The 17,180-nt window shown below is 42.7% G+C and overlaps 1 protein-coding gene across 5 annotated transcripts in view; it reads left to right on the top strand.

Annotated features, from left to right (window-relative positions):
* The window catches only part of rbfox1 (RNA binding fox-1 homolog 1), a 147,884-nt gene extending 131,358 nt beyond the window's left edge, over positions 1-16,526 (top strand). For 4 of the 5 annotated variants that reach the window (XM_063471054.1, XM_063471052.1, XM_063471051.1 and 1 more), the window contains 2 exons: positions 3,893-3,968; positions 13,705-16,526. In XM_063471054.1, coding sequence (XP_063327124.1) covers positions 3,893-3,968; positions 13,705-13,827 — 199 coding nt within the window. In that variant the 3' untranslated portion in view covers positions 13,828-16,526. The remainder of the gene's footprint in view (positions 1-3,892; positions 3,969-13,704) is intronic. The other variant, XM_063471053.1, reaches the window with a different exon arrangement.
* The last annotated feature ends 654 nt before the right edge of the window (positions 16,527-17,180 follow it).

Raw genomic sequence — 17,180 nt, 5'->3', positions numbered from 1 at the left:
GGATTGATCTGCCCACCACTAATGAAGAGTCATGTGCTTTTTTGTGCTGAGGTGTTTTTTCTGTTCTCAAACTGTTCTCCCATTAGGAGCTCAGTCTGGGTGGAGCTTTTTTCCTCCTCCTCTCACCTCATGTTGTGTATTTTCATTGTTTTTCTTATCAGCCTACAGGTGTTTCTTCATACCATAGGTCATGTGATGACGCACATGATTAATAGTGGGTCAGAAATCTTTAACAAGCCACACTAGGGTTTAAATATCTGGGACAGCAGTGGGGACAGTGCACCTGGCAACTTGTGAAGTTGCCTTGGAGTTTGCCTCCAATGTTATTTTTCACTGTTACATTAGTTCCTGATGAATGTTATTAGAGCATTATTAGCCTTGTACAGTGCCAAGCACTCCAATATCCATGTGTGACGTGTTAACCTGTAGGCTTTTTTGTAGTCAGTCTAGTCAGTCCTCAGGTCATAGACTCCTTTACATAATTTCATTCTAGATTAATAAAGTGCTCTGATTCTGATTCCTGGTGTACTGCTGTATCAACCAGGAGTTGGTCCTTTGTCCTTTATATTATTTTCAATTTCATTCTAAGCTGTGTTCTTGTATTGACCTTTAGTTGCTAGTTTAGTTGCAGAGAGGGACTTTCATGTAGTGAGAGGCAGGTAATCGGCTGGACATTTGATGTGTTCTTATGTTTAGCATAGCTTTGGATTCTGCTTATTTTGTAGTTGAGTGTTCAGTCCTTCAGTTTTTGGTAACTTAGTTAACTTCCCTGTGTTCCTTGCATTTTGTTCTCAGGTTTTAATTTTACTCTGTGATCTGTTTCTTTAATTCTTGTTTTTCTTTATTAGTCATAGTCTCTCTGTCACAGTTAGCGCTGGCCAACCGTGGGGATGTGGGGAAAGGAGGACCAAAATGCTGGACTCTTTGATGCAACAGTGCATTTATTTACAGTGCATGGAAAATAACAATAAATCCCCAGTGCGTTCCCAACTCCCGTGACATGTCCTCTTCCCAGTGTTAGTGTTCCTGTCTCCGCTTCTCAGTGTCTGAGCACCCCGTGCTTGCTGCCCTCTCGTCTCCACACTCCTCCTGGGGAATAACAAAGAGGCAGCTGTCAGAAACACCACAATGCAGCAGACAACCTAACCTAACTGGCCAAGAGACTAACGTGAAGTCACGCAATGATCCAGCGTCAGGGAGAGCTCCACCACACTCTTAAGTAGCTCCTCCGACGAGGCTTGATCAGCTGCACGTGTGTGATGGTCTTCAGGTGTGGCCAACCACCTGGCAGGGCCACATCCACCAGGCCTGAAGGTGCCTGTAAACAGGTGCTCCCAGATACACCTGCATCCACACACACACCCACACACACACACATACACACATATGCCTGCAAGCAGGGAGAACGAGGGACAGCAACACCAAAAACACATATAATATAATACAAGTCCATAACTGCTCAGGGACCCTGGGTCGCTCAGATCCAGGTCCCTGACACTCTTATGCTTGGTGTCTAATTTTACTTTCCCCAAGTCTTGTTGTTCTGATTTAGTTTAAATGTGTTTACCAGGTGTCTCATCTCTGCCCCTCACCCTGTTTATTTATAGATGCTTTCTTTCCCTTAGCTCTTGTCAGTGTGTAAAATTTCCTTGTATGTTTTAGCTTTTATAATAACAATAGTATCATATAGTTTACTATATGGACGTTATAGCCCCTTTTCAATTAGAACCTACTCTGATCAACTCGGCACCGTTCGGCATGGTTTGCAGGGTTTTCCATTACCAGGTACTTTTTTAGTACCTGCTCAGCTGGGTATCCAAGCGAGCCAAACAGGTACTAAAATATGGCATCGTCAGACTCCACGACACCAATTGGCTGGTCAGTAGTGTCACTCGATGAGTCATGAGAGTGCCTTGTTCAAAAAAACACCATTTTTGAAACTCGGCAATGGGTTTGCCTGAGTGTGACGAAAAGCTACAGACCAAGCACCAGGTATATATTTGCATCGATGTCCACCTTTGTTGTAGCTATCATGTCACATATTAATTATGCCGCCGGACATGCAGACACGTTGCTATGATGACAACCACACAAACAAGGTACTCATGGGATGGAAAACCAGTCGGTCCGAGTCAAGTCGCGTTGATCCGCAGTGGGTTGACCCGAGTAGGTACTAATGGAAAAGGGCTTAAGTTTTTCCCCCTGTACTCTCTGCCACAAGCCTAAATAAACAACTCTTCTTTTATTTAATTCAGTTCAATTCAGTTCGCTTAAGTTGTCTGCATTCTGGGTCCTTGTCATTCTCCAGACAGTCTGTATTATCTACAAAGCTTGACACTGGCATTCAGGTGGCTCTAACTTGACTATCCCAAATAGACACCAGAGTGATCTTTGAAAGAATAAAAGAAGCAAACAAACAAAGGTTTGCTGCCCAAATGAAGGTTAAACCCATTAGGAATAGTAAAACAGGGAATTGGTTTTGCAAAATAACAAAGAGGCCATCACTCTGGGATATTTTAGAAGTTTTTAAAGTTGTATAACTCTGTGCATTAAAAACAGTGGATCAGAAAACATCATGCATATGACCAAGTGCCTAAAAAATTTATAAATCTGTTGAAAAACTTGTTTCTGTGCTTATCTTTTCACCTCAGGGTCACTTTAAACTTTGCATTTGACTCGAATTCCATTTGAATTTGTGTCGTAGCTGAGGCTTAGTGCACTCACATGTGTTTGGTCACACAAATACAAACACACAAACAGACACACACACACAGACGATGTGCTAGCATTCTGGGATGTGAGATAAGACAGCACAGCTCTGCATTTGACCTAAGTATGTGTGCTGGGGGAGCTGCATGGTGAGTAGCAATGTCCACAACTAATCAGGATTAACTTCTAATCACACCAACCACTGGACTGCTCTGCAAATCAACTCAGTTATGGGCACAGGCCTTGGCCCCGGATCGGCCCCGTTTATGAGTTGACTAGGAGTAGCAGTGTAAAGTAGGCCTAGCTGGCTGCAGTGTTGATGCTTGGTAGGAATAAATGCTGCAGCTACAATCTGTATGTGTCTAAAAATAGAGAGGCCACTTTTTCACTGTTCTTTGATATGTTCTTTGGTTATTTAAAAATGTAGGCTCCTTTCTTAATGCCATCATGGCATTAAGAAAGGAGCTGAAATTACTTAAGAAAGCACTTTAACTTTATAATGTGACATTTTCTTTAGACTCTTTAACTCTTAAGATTGATAAATAGAACAGATGTGTAAACAGATGTTACAGACATAAAATTAAAACTAAAATGTACCACAACATATCTACACAGCTAAATACTTATAAACTATTTATATAGTATTTAGTTTCTTGTGCCGCAGCCAGGTTAATAAATCCACATTAGAATCTTCTCATAATTTGTTGTGATAACATCAAATGTCTACCTTCATACTCCCAAGAAGACAAACCATTTTCTACATTGCTATTTTCAAAGAGTTTTGTGAAGAAATAAAACCAACTTCTATGAGCAACAAGGATAGAGAGGGAAAAGATGACTGAACCCAGACATCTGACGACATGGGGTTTTTCAGCACATGTGAAGTTACCAAAAACCATACCCACCCTCATAGAATATTTAAATGCACTAAAATGGCTTTTATCTCTCAACACTTTAAAGAAATTTTTGATTTCTTGATTTTCTCATAAAAGCGTTTTCATTAAAGAAACAATGTCCTACCTTCATAAATATATTCAATCAAACTTTTTGTTAAGTAAAACAAGGAATAAACAATTAATAGGTATTAACTTTGTTGGACTGCCACAATTTGGGTTCATCATCCATTGTTATCACTCATTTTGTTTTTTGTTTTGTTTTGTTATGTTTTTTTGTGTCTTTGCAGTTACGGACGAGTATATGCTGCCGACCCTTACAGCCACACACTCTCTCCAGTAACCACATTCAGCATTGGTGCTATGGTAAGACTGACCTACGATACATTTCATTTTGGCAAATTACAAACTATAAACGTATCTGTTATTTTATTCTTTAAAAATTAAAGAAACATTGAACTGATGAATTTGTTTGGTACAAACGTATTTCTTGCTGACACTTCCCACCAAAACATTGATGCCATTAGGTACAGCAAAAAACAAAAAACAGCCAAAAAACCCAAACAAACAAGCACACACACACAAAGAACAAAAAGAACAGCTCAAAGAAATCGTTAAAAAGCCCCAAAACGTATCATGACGTTCATGCCAATCACTCTTACCGCAATGGAAGGTTGTGATCACATTCCCACACAACAACGACTCCTTGTGTACAGAGATTTTTATTACCTGAATTTATGTCTAAATATCATATACACTACCTGTCAAAAGTCTGGACACACTGTCTCATTTAGTGTCTCATTCACTCTTTAGTTTCATGACTATTGACAAACAGCCCCCTTTGCTTTGATTACTGCTTTGCTCACTCTTGGCGTTCTCTCCATGAGCTTCATGAGGTCGTCTCCTGAAATGGTTTCCAACAGTCTTGAAGGAGTTCCCAATTCCCAGTGCTCAGCACACTTGTTGGTCCTTTTGCCTTCACTCTGCTCTCCATCTCATCGGAAACCATCTCCACTGGGTTTAGGTCAGGTGACTGTTTAGGCCAGGCCATCTGGTGCTGCACTCCATCGCTCTCCTTCTTGGTTAAATAGCCCTTACACAGCCTGGAGGTGTGTTTGGGGTCACTGTCCTGTTGAACAATAAATAATGGTCCAACTAAACGCAAACCGGATGGGATGGCATGTTGCTGCTGTTAGGGTGCCTAGGTCGTCAACCCAGAGTTTTCAGTTTAGTTTTTGTTGTGTTTTGTAATAAATCTTTAGTTTATTACGTTTGAGTTTACCTTCCACCTCCGTGAGTCTGCATATTGGCTCCTTCTTACTACTAATCCTGCCTGCACATCATACTCCACAGATTGCGGTCAGAACATGGACCCCGCAAACTGTTGTTGTGGAAGTTTTTCCCACTTAAATAAAGCCTGCAGACGAGCGGTGAGCGGTAGCTAACATTCTTTAATTCAAACACACAAAGACATACAAACAAGCTTGTGGAGGGCTTGCATGTCCGCGGGGCAGGGACAGCAGAGTCTCACTGAGAGTAGTGTGTCTCTCAGTTAAATACTTTCTCCATGAACAAAAGGCAGTACACAGCTGTTTCACACCTTCCCAGAGTCCTTGCAGAGACAAAAGACTCTTCCTGTGAAGTGGTCTGCCTCCCCCAACTTCCTAACTAGACCCCCACCATTTGTCTTACAGTATGGGTGTCAGACATGTTAAAATCCAGTGGCACCAAGGCATTACAATAAAATAATGTGATTAATACATAAGTGAAAGAAATTCCTATACAATCCCACCCTTTGATTCTCAAATCAAGAATCACATTAAAACCAGAATTTCTTTCCCAACATTCTGTATATCACATCAACATTATTTTACACTTAAAGGAGTTTCACACTGTGTATCCTAACTTCACTGGTCTCCCACCACCCTTTGTTCATCTTTAAACTTCCCCCCAATCTAAGCTCTCACATGCTAATGGCAACAACAATGATACAGAGGAAAGGTCTTTTCCAGAGTGTCAAAGTACTTTGCATGGCAAAGTGAAAAAGCATTAGATGGTCATCAGTTCCCGATCATGGCTCCTGGTGTCTGTGCAATTTACAGAGTTGTAATTCCAACGCTGATCTCCCTCTGTGCTGTCACCTTTGGAGCTTGGCATGCTCTCTCCATCCCTCGATTTCCATTCCAACGCGGCTGTAGATTAGGAGCAGAGCACGTCGTACACCTTAGTTGTCTTCCTCAACGTCAACGTAGAAAACTTTCATTTTATTTAAGATTTTGCTGTTCAAAATCTCCTCGTGACAATCCTTTGGAAGCCCAGTGGTGCAGCCCACTGTCGTTTGTCTGCTGTCCTGCAGATGGTCCCTGCTTCTCACTGGTCCCGTTGAAGCGTTCTCTCCCGGTCGTGGTCTGTATCTGCGTCAATCCTTCCATATCCCTCATGTCACGGTCTCTGTAATTTAAAAATGAAAGCTTCCACGGAAAACCCTCTTTTGCCCTATGTCAGCTTAGCACAATTAGACATGCACAATGAAGTTGTGCATTGTCTCTTAAAAATTCCCCAGGGATTCTCCCCTGGAGTAGTTTCACTCCAGGCCCTGTCTTAAGAAAAGGCAAAACATTAGCCAGCGGTGTGTCCTGCTGTAAATCATGTGATTGGATCATATGATTAGCCCTCTGCTGTGGAAAAATAGATGTTAGCGCAGCGCATCTTTATGCACACTTTCCCACAGTGACCTCTGCACTGTAAACAATACAAGGTCATGAATAACACACCCCTGGTAAATTCACAAAGGCACAGAAAGTGGCAGTTAAAAGGTTAAGTCAGCACGGCCCAAAGGTCATGCATCCTGTTACTGTCACCTTTCTGCTGCTGTAAAAAGAAACATACATACATCCACCCTTTTGTCAGGTCAAGGTGGAGGTGCAATCTTGCATAGTCAGTCAGTAAAAGCTTTTGTCAGTCCAGTCAGTCCCCATTTTTTATTTGCTGACAGTAGAACCTCTCGTGACGCAATAAGTTTCTACTGCCAGCAATGACGTCATTTCAAAAAGAAAAATAATTTAGACTGGATTACCTCGCTGAATCCTTTTTGGCAGGGACTTGTTTTCTGATTGTCCCAAATACGTGGCTTTCTCCCGAGCCCATTTTAATTTTTGGAGAAACTCACTTGCGATTGTTCAACATGTTGTGTAGCGCTTTCGATCCCGATCTTGCAGGCCTGCTTGAAAAGAGAAAATTGCCAAATTGCCTCAGTGCACTGTTAAAAATCAAAAAATATGAAGGCCTTGTTTTAGAAGTTGTCTAAGCATACTCTCTTGAATTATAGATCAAAACAAAACTAATTGGCAGTTTCAAAGTGGTACCAAAATAAAATGCAAAATCCCCAAAACTTTCATTCACCAGTCACACACCTCACACAACAATATTCTATTAGATAATGAGTTTTGTTTCCCCCATGTAACCAGATGTGTGTTATGATAAGACCTCCCCCACACATCAGAAACCAGAAACTCAATAATCTACTAGTCCCCACTCATCTGACCCCCTGCAGCATTCTGTTCACCCCTTCTATGATTCAATCATCCTTCCCCAAAATAATACTAGTTCACTAGTCTATGTATCACTTCTTAACCCACTAAGTGAACCGGACAAGATGATGGTGACAGCAATGCATGCTTAAAATGCTATTTGGTCTTCATGAGCTTCATCGCATGTGTGTTTGTGTTAGTAGGATTAATGCATTTTCTGTTTGTGTAATTTTGTGTACCTCTCCTCTTTGCGGTGCTCCAGACACTTTTCAATTCTCCACGCAAGGCAGTCGTTTTTTCTTCCCAGTTTCCTAAACCCAAATTTCAGTTCCCACACTAAAACAGCCATGTTCTCCCCTGCTCCTTCCACTGTGGTCTCATCTCATCTCTCCCCCTTTGCAGCAGTCCAGTGAGAGTCAGTTGTCTTTCAGCTTTGTCCTGTGTTTCCACTGTCTCATCTTGCCATTTTGCTCCAAAGGTGGCAAATGTCCAACTCCGACAGTCTTTTCAAAAGTCCATTCACACACAGTGAAGTTGCAGCTCGTTGGAAATGCACATCCATCCATCCAGTCATGATGATGCCATTTTTCTCCTTGCTGTCGCTGTCTTGCACAGCTGTTGCTGCTGCTGCTGCTGGACCTTTTCTTCACTGCTCAGGACACTGCTCTGAGCTCTTGATATCCATCTCGTTGTTCTGGAACTGCATTTCTTGTCTTCAGGGAGAGATTCTTGGAGCTTGTGTTCTCAGGGTGACAAAGACATGGAAGTTAAGCTGTAAAACAATTCAGCCAAAACTTGGTTTGAGTGTTTCTAATGGTGTTGACCTATAATTTTTCCCGACTGCTGAACGTGGAAAATTGATCCGGGTCTGCTCTTCACCTGCAAGTGACACACTGAGACATTTTGATCATTCTTCTCATTGCTTAAAACAACATGTCTCCCCTCTCTGGTTCTGAAGTCCCCTTTCTTAAAAACCCAGAGAGATTGTAGTTGTTCTACACTGAAAATCACTAAACCCTCTTCCTATTTTGCTTATTTTCATCAAGTCTGCTAAAAAATAAATTTTTGTGTGTCCACCCTAGGGGAGCTGGTGGTCTGCAGTACCACCCTCTCCCGCTAGTTGGAAACAACTTTTGCACACATTTCTACACTCCTCTCTTTTTTTTTTCTTTTTTTTTCTTGTTTTCCTTGTTTTTGTTCCCCATTTTCAACATTTTTTTTAACCCCATTTTCACTGTTTTTACACACACAATCTTTTCCCACACAACCATTCTCTACAATCTTACACACCACACATTTACTCAGTTCTTACCATACAGTCACGCATTGAGTTTTGTCCCTGGCCGCCTGGTGGAAGGCCTGCCGCTCTACTGGATCTAGATCCCATTTTACTACACGAGGCGTCCCCCGTGAGGCCCTTGCCTTCTACGGACCAAGGAACGAACACCGCCACTCCGTGCACTATAGTATGCAGAAATGGACTCCGACAGTGTACCCGAACCGCTGTCCCTGTGACGTACTTGGACCGAACACAGGTCTGGGCCGGCTTCTCCCCAACAGCGCGCTCGAGCCAATGTCCTTGTGATGGACCGTACCCAACACAAGCCTGGGGCCTCAAACCACCAGGATTTTCCTCCCGGAGACTCGAACTCCGGAGTCGGCCAGCGTTCCCCCCCTCGGCCAGACAAAAAACTCTCCATGACTGTATACAAGTTAGCTACAACTCACCCATCTGCAGGAGTCCCCCCAAAGTTGATGGTCTCGGTGGTGACTGAAACACACGGCTCCGTGACTCCTCCATTTCCTTTGCTTCAACAGCTGGTAGGACAAAGGTACCTTTTCCCTCAGGGGTGATCAGCCCATCCACGGAACCGTTGTTCAGCGACCACACGGACCACCCTGCTCACAGCGCCATTCTGTTGTGGAAGTTTTTCCCACTTAAATAAAGCCTGCAGACGAGCGGTGAGCGGTAGCTAACATTCTTTAATTCAAACACACAAAGACATACAAACAAGCTTGTGGAGGGCTTGCATGTCCGCGGGGCAGGGACAGCAGAGTCTCACTGAGAGTAGTGTGTCTCTCAGTTAAATACTTTCTCCATGAACAAAAGGCAGTACACAGCTGTTTCACACCTTCCCAGAGTCCTTGCAGAGACAAAAGACTCTTCCTGTGAAGTGGTCTGCCTCCCCCAACTTCCTAACTAGACCCCCACCATTTGTCTTACAGTATGGGTGTCAGACATGTTAAAATCCAGTGGCACCAAGGCATTACAATAAAATAATGTGATTAATGCATAAGTGAAAGAAATTCCTATACACTGTTTTGCCTCGGAGTTTGATGCCAGAAATGGAGAGGTTGGATCATTTGCTGGACTGCATCTCTCAGGCCGAAAGCTTACAGGCTATGTCTGTGGGACTGAGCACGGTGGAGGCAATGATTAAGACCAACCCTCAGCTTCATCAAGTCTCCTTGAACATTAATCTGGGCAGCACCATAGCAGCTTGGAGGGAGCACGTCAGAGCCAGTGAGCTTGCTATCTCTCTCTCCAGGCTGACGCAGCAGCAGCAGACGGAGCTCACTGTGAAGCAGCTGCGTTTGCCACAGCAGGATGGCGTTTCCGCTGGAGGTTCTGGAGAACCGTTCCAGTGTGAAGAGCTGGAGGATTTGCGGCCCTGTCAGCTGGAGGGTTTGCGGCTCGCCTCCTCCCCCTTCCTGGAGTAACCGGCGTTCACGCTGCCGCCACTCCAGAACGACCGAGCACACCCCATTCATGGGAGAAAGTGACTGTTTATGTGTCTCCCACAGCATGTCTTTCGTCCTGTCTTCCTTCTCTCACCCCAACCGGTCGCAGCAGATGGCCCCGCCCCTCCCTGAGCCTGGTTCTGCCGGAGGTTTCTTCCTGTTAAAAGGGAGTTTTTCCTTCCCACTGTCGTCAAAGTGCTTGCTCATAGGGGGTCATATGCTTGTTGGGTTTTTCTCTGTATCTATTATTGTACGATCTACTGTACAATATAAAGCGCCTTGAGGCGACTGTTGTTGTGATTTGGTGCTATATAAATAAAATTGAATTGAATTGAATTGAATTTATTGCACGCCCCGTCAAGCATTCTATTTCCAAACCTTCTGCAATTTCTTTCACTGTTAGCAAGACTGTTTTTCACTCAGAGGACTCTATTCTGCCTGAATCGGTTAATTCAGAGACAGTAAGTCCTGCACCTCCTATGAACTGTTTAGTGTTCCAGCCAGCCTCCGTGGCTGCCGGATTGTCTAGGACTCCTAATGTTTCTCCGGCAGTCTCTCAGCCTATGACATTTTCCATGCCTCAGCTAGCAAATAGAACCGGCAATAAAGTGCCACCTGACATAAGTAAAATGGCTAAAGAACTGGGACTTAGTGTCGCAGAGCTTATGGATCAAGCAAAGTTTAGTGCTTCACGGCCATTTGTTTAAACCTGCTCCCAATGCCTTTGTGTCAGTCCGAGTTAACATTACACCTCAAGAGACTGTTGTTGGTATGGCTTCACCTCTGGACTGTGCTGCTCACCAGCCAGTTTATGCTGAGACTGCCGGTGAAAGTACACCTGCTTCTGTAATCATTCCTGAGCAGAAAATTTTTGATCGAGAGTTTATTAAGCTAGCACCTGTTTATTTAAAAGACTGTTTTTCACCTGCTCAGTCATCTGCTCTGCCACCTGCTCAGTTATCTACACTGTTCACAGCTCAGCTGTTAGCTCCGCCTGCAGAAGAAACATTTTCTGTTTCTTCTGGAGGGTCCGAGGGGCCCGTCCAGTCGTCTGTTCCCGCTGGGGGTTCTGGAGAACTGCACCAGCCTTCATCTGTTCCAGCCGAGGGTTCTGAAGAACCGCGGCAGCCCTCGTGTATCTCCGTTGGAGGGTCCGAGGGGCCCATTCAGCCTTCTGTCTCCGCTGGAGGGTCAGAGGAATCACTCCAGCTGACTGTCTCCGCTGGAGGGTCCGAGGGGGCCGTCCAGCTTTCTGTCTCCGCTGGAGGGTCCGAGGAGTCGCCCTAGCTGTCTTCTGTTCCTGCCAGAGGGCCTGAGGGGCCGCTCCAGCCATTTGTCTCTGTTGGAGGTTTCGCTGGTGGCTCTGGTGAGCCCGGCCATGACCTCCTCGGGTTCGCTGATGGCTCTGGTGAGTCCGGTCAGCCACCATCTGCGGTTTTCACGCCGTCGGCTGCCGTGCCACCTCCAGCAGTTTCCACACTGCCGCCTGCAGTGCCACCACCAATTCCGTCGCTTGTGGTTACCATGCCGCCATCTGGTCCTGCTTCGTCTGCACCAGAGGTCTCCGTGCCGTCTGGTCCTGCCTCACCCTGTCCGGCCTGCACGTCCCCGTCCTGTCCGGACTGCATGTCACCGTCGCCAGCCACTTTCCAGGCCATTGGTTGGACATCATTGCTGTCGTGGATGACCTCCTGAACTGCATCGCTTCCGCTGCCTTCTGCGCGGCTGGCCTCTGGATCTGCTCTGTCACTGCCGCTGGCTTCGTGGTTGACCTCCTGAACTATATTCTGGACTCTGGGGCTGTCAACCTCCGGGCTGGCCCCCTGAACCTTTTCAAGACTGTTTCCTGGTCTCCTGCACCTGTCATGAACTTTATTCCTTGGTTTGGGTGTTTTGAGTTGTTTTCTGAGCTCCCGTTTGCCCTGTTTTTGAACTCTAACTCCTTGTTGATTTGTTTGTTTTTGTTTGTCACACAAAGACACAGCTAGTGGAACCAAATATCTTAAATTTGGACTCATCAGGCCAAATTTGAGGTCTTTGGTTTGGACTTTTTTTTTGTCCTGGCTTCCTTCTCTCCCCAACCAGTCGCGGCCCTCCCTGAGCCTGTTTCTGCCGGAGGTTTCTTCCTGTTAAAAGGGAGTTTTTCCTTCCCACTGTTGCCACTTATCTTACAATCATAGAGGGTCATATGATTGTTGGGTTTTTCTCTGTATGTATTATTGTAGGGCCTACCTTACAATATAAAGCACCTTGAGGCGACTGTTGTTGTGATTTGGCGCTGTACAAATAAAATTAAATTGCAAAGCAAAGATGGTCTAATGCCCGTTCCTTGTATTTCTTGGCCCACACAAATCTCTTCTGCTTGTTGCTTTTCCTTAGTCGTGGTTTCTTAGCAGCTATTTGACCACAAAGGCCTGATTCACACAGTCTCCTCTGAACAGCTGATGTAGAGATGTGTCTGCTACTGGAACTCTGTGTGGCATTTTTCTGGACTCTAATCTGAGCTGCTGTTGACTTGTGATTTCTGAGGCTGGTGACTCGGATGAAGTTATCCTCAGCAGCAGAGGTAAATGCACTTGGGGACACATTCAAAGTTTTAACATTTTCCCAGACTGACTGACCTTCAGTTCTTAAAGTAATGATGGACTGTCGTTTACTTAGCTGATTGATTCTTGACATCATATGAATTCTAACAGTTGTCAAACAGGGCTGTCAGCTGTGCACCAACCTGAATTCTGCACAACACAACACAAATAAGAAGAAGGCAAGAAATTCCACAAATGAACCCTGACAAAGCACACCTGTGAGGTGAAACCATTTCATAGGTGAAGGTCAGTGAGAGACATGTTTAGAGTCATTTATAATTTTTTTCATAGCTACATAATTCAACATATCTTGTTTCACATATTTGATATCTTCAGTTTGTACCTACAATGTAGAAAGTAGTAAAAATAAAGAAAAACCTTAAATGAGAGGATGCTCCAAACTTTTGACTGGTAGTGTATATTTGGACAGAGACAACTTTTAAATCCCTTCATTTCAGGGGCTCAAAAGTCATTGGACAAATTAAATAAGTGAAAACGTTCAAAAAATGTGAAATGTTTATTTCTAATACTTGGTTGAAAACCAATTGCTGGAAATCAGGCCTGAAGTCTTGAACACATGGACATCACCAGATGCTGGTTTTCCTCCTTTTGATGCTCTGCTTGGCCTTCACTGCAGCGGCTTTCAGTTGCTGTTTGTCTTTGGGTCTTTCTGTCTGAAGTGCATGCTCAGTTGTTTAAGATCAGGTGATTGATTTGGCCATTCAAAAATCTCCCATTTCTTTGCTTAATAAACGTGTGCGTTGCTATTAAACACCACCCAATCATTTTGACTGCATTTAGCTGGATTTGAGCAGACAGTCTGTCTCAGAACACCTCTGAATTCATTCTGCTGCTTCTGTCCTGCATCACATCATCAATAAACACTAGTTTGCCATTCCCAGTTTCTTTACTTTCATTTTTCTTTTCACTTTCTCATATTGTTGTTGACTGTTTTTTTTTTCGCGTAGCTGCTGGCATGCTCCCCTGACATGCAGTGTATCACTGCGCTTGCTCAAGTCTTTTCATCTAATGGGTTTGCACTGGAAAACTGTAATGTTGTAGTTTGTGCAGAAGTCGGTGAGGCTAACAAGTGTTTTTGTGTGTATGTTTGTTTCTGTGTTTATTTGTGTACTTTGATGTTTCTATGAATATGTGTGTTTCTGCTTTCTCTCATGCGTTTATATAACTCCACTTGTATGACGGTGTGGCCATATGTGTCTGTGTGTGTGCTTGTGTGTGTTTCAGAATGCATTTGCCCCACTGACAGATGCCAAAACTCGGAGCCATGGTGATGATATGGGGCTGGTGCTGTCTTCCCTCCAGGCTAGTATATATCGAGGAGGCTACAGTCGCTTTGCACCCTATTAGCAACACCTCCAACCTATACTCAACCATCCAACAGAACAGAAAAAAGATCCCAACTCTTTACTCGGATCTTTATTTCCATTATAAGACCTTTACATTTTTTTTAAGTTGTTAAGCTCTGCTGGACATGTTGGTTTGGTTATCTATGCTCTGAGAACAAAATAAACAGGGACAAGACACAAAGGCAGCACATACATTCCACACATTCAGTCTTCCTTCTCAGCTTCCCCCTCGAAGTTAGCTGAGAGCTGCTACTGTTTTAACATTAAGCAAAAACACACGTTACACCTTACCAAATAACTGATTACTGTAACATCCTGCAATACTGATCTGTTGGACTAAAAGTAATTACAAATCATAATCAGCTTGTAATTATACATTACCATTTCATGACAGCCAGATGAGTGCTCCACAAATGTAATTCATTTCTGTACTAACATTTTTTTTTCTTTTAAGCGAGACAAAATATATTAAAAAAAAATAAAAAATTCTGCAATGCATTTGCATCTCTGCAAATTTACAAATGAAAAGAAATCACTGTCTGTGGGTTTAAGTTAATTATGATAAGGTATCTGAACGAAAACAATAAACAATAGAAACTTAAGATATTGACTCATGCTGGTCTTTCACCTAGATATATATATTTTTCTATTTGCTTTCAATACATTCATTGATATAACTGAGGATTGTTATATTACAGGAGATGTAAGAGATGTAAGAACAGTGGTCAAAGCCACTGCATCAGTTTTGTTTTCTGGCCCATTATGTTTCTCCTTTTTGTTTGTTCCATTCTTCTTCTTTTTTTTATTAAATTTAGGAGGGTCAGCATAAAGTATAACAATTCAACAATGTATTAAATTGACTGATTGACTGTGCAGTGAAAATGTTTTACAAAATACAGAAATATATCATGTTTTAGATTTAGAGGTGTAGCTTAGTTGTTTTTTTTACTCAAAACATAGTCTGATTTTTTAAAAATATTTACAAATAATTGCAATGTAGATACATGCTGTTTGTCATGTTTTGTCAATTGTGCTATTTTGCATTTACAAGTAAACTTCCAAAAGCTGTAATCGTAATATGTTTTTAAAACAGTTCTGCTGTTCTCTTTTCTTTATCCTTCCTTTCACTCTTAGTGGGACATTAAGACATTTTTGATGTTTTTTAGAACTCAGCCTTTGAAATGTAACAGTTTAAATATTACAGTATTAAATTAACATAACGGGTAAATTATTTGTGAACAAAAATAGCTATGTAAATATCATCAAATATATTTGTAGTGTATTTGACACGCACTACATGGGCAACAGAAAACTGTCCACAGCTGCACTGCAAGCCAGCCTTCAGGTCTCTTCTGTGTCATATTCTGTTTACAACTATTCGCAATTAAGGGTGTTGTCACATATGTCCCTTTTTTATTTATGACAAAATTATGTAGGAAAAACTCAGATTCACCAAATGATTTTAGAAAAAAGGCAGCAGCAAGAGCCTCAGTGTCTCTTCGCCCTATTAGTTTAAGTCAGTGGTTCCCAAACTGTGTTTTGCTAGGCCCGCTTTGTTTTACAAGAAAATTCCCCCCCCCCTTCCCCCCACACACACAAACACATCCTCCAACCACACATGCCCAAATTTTGTTTTCAAACTCCATTTCAATTTATTTCACCCCTCAACCCTTTTGTAAACAATACAAAAAAAAAATAAAAGTAAACTGCAATAAATTACAGGTTGCAATAGAATAAACTACTAACTCTTTTACGCTACGTCCACACCTACACAGGTATTTTTGAAAAAAACGCAGCTTTATCTACATGCATTTGGGCCTTTCGTCCACACGTTTCGGATCACTGAAAACAGATTTTTAAAAACTCCTGCCAGGGTGGAGATTTTCACAAGTCCGTTTTTGCTTTCACGTGTGGACGAGGAAAACTGAGATTTAGTGCACAAAAACCTTTTTACTCTTTCCCTCACAGGCTTCTAGAATTGATCAACATTTCTTCATGGTTAGGATTTGCCATGTTCTTGACAGCGTTTGACTTCGTTTTTTGTGTTTACATGGGGATGGAGATATTATTTTTTGTAATGAAGACGGAAAATCTCCATTTTCAAAAATACCCGTGTATGTGTGGACATAGCCTTAAATAACAGAAAAACAAACCATCTTTATGGTCTAATTATTTTACGTGAAATTTTTTTTTATTTTTACTGTGTAAGAATATTCAACATTGCTATTAATACATGTTTTCAAAGCGTGCCTCTCTGGGCAAAAGGGGTTCAAAAACATGAACAAATGTGGGAAAACAAATTCTTTCGGGGGATACCTACCTTGGCACCACCGTTGTGCAGGTGAAGCCACATGCTTCATCATATTTTCTAGTGTTTGGCTTGGAAGGAAGTTGGTTTGGAAGCATATCTGGTGATGCTTCATCTTCTGCTTTGTGTTTCTGTGGGAGCCCCGTCAAAAATCTGTCCATTATGCTAGCAGTGTCCAAGCATGCCCCCCACTTTGGGAACCACTGGTTTAAGTCGTTGTCTGAGCACTACGTGTGAGGACCACTGATCAAAAACTGCACAACTTGTCTTCGCGATGCTTGAATGTCTGGATCTCCAACTACTTTGTACAATCTCTGCTTCCAATAGGTGTGGTCATTCAAAACAAGGCTTCCTACCCAATCATTGTATGTGCATGTATTATGGTTCATCCACTGATCAATAAAGTTGTGTTTTCTCAACAACTTTCCTTGTCTACTTCCTTCTTTAAAAGATTTTTAATTAAATCATTCTTCTAAAAAAACTAATCTAATAGTATACTAACAGTACATTTGTTTGTTGTTGATGTTTTTTAACCATTCATTCTCTTCCACTTAACCTTATCAGGGTTGTGAAGGGGCTGTAGCCTATCCCAGCTGACATAGGTGAAGAGGTAGGGTACACCTGGAACAAGTTGCCAGTATGTCGCTGTCACAGAGAGACACCCGACCATTCACAGTCACATTCACACCTATGGGCAATGTAGAAACACCAGTTAGCCTAAACCCACTAATTAAGGTCTTTGGACTGTGGGAGGAAGCCAGAGAGAACCCACACAATCACAGGGAAAAAATGCAAACTTCACACAGAAAGTGCCCAGCCAGATGGTAGGAGCTCCTTGTTGTGAAGAAACAATGCTAATCATTGCGCCACCATGCTGCTCCATTATTTATCCATATTCAATAAAATTACCAAAATCAACATTCGCATGCATTCTGACCTCTGTATCCTGTCTGCATTCACTGTCTCTGAGCCCTGCGGGTCCATTCTCATCATACAATAATTTCCTATTTTACTTAACCTCTTAAGCCCCAACGCCCCCGATACGG

Source organism: Pelmatolapia mariae, linkage group LG4 (assembly GCF_036321145.2).
Source record: "Pelmatolapia mariae isolate MD_Pm_ZW linkage group LG4, Pm_UMD_F_2, whole genome shotgun sequence".
Classification (NCBI taxonomy): Eukaryota; Metazoa; Chordata; class Actinopteri; order Cichliformes; family Cichlidae; genus Pelmatolapia; species Pelmatolapia mariae.
This window is presented reverse-complemented; position numbering and strand designations above follow the sequence as displayed.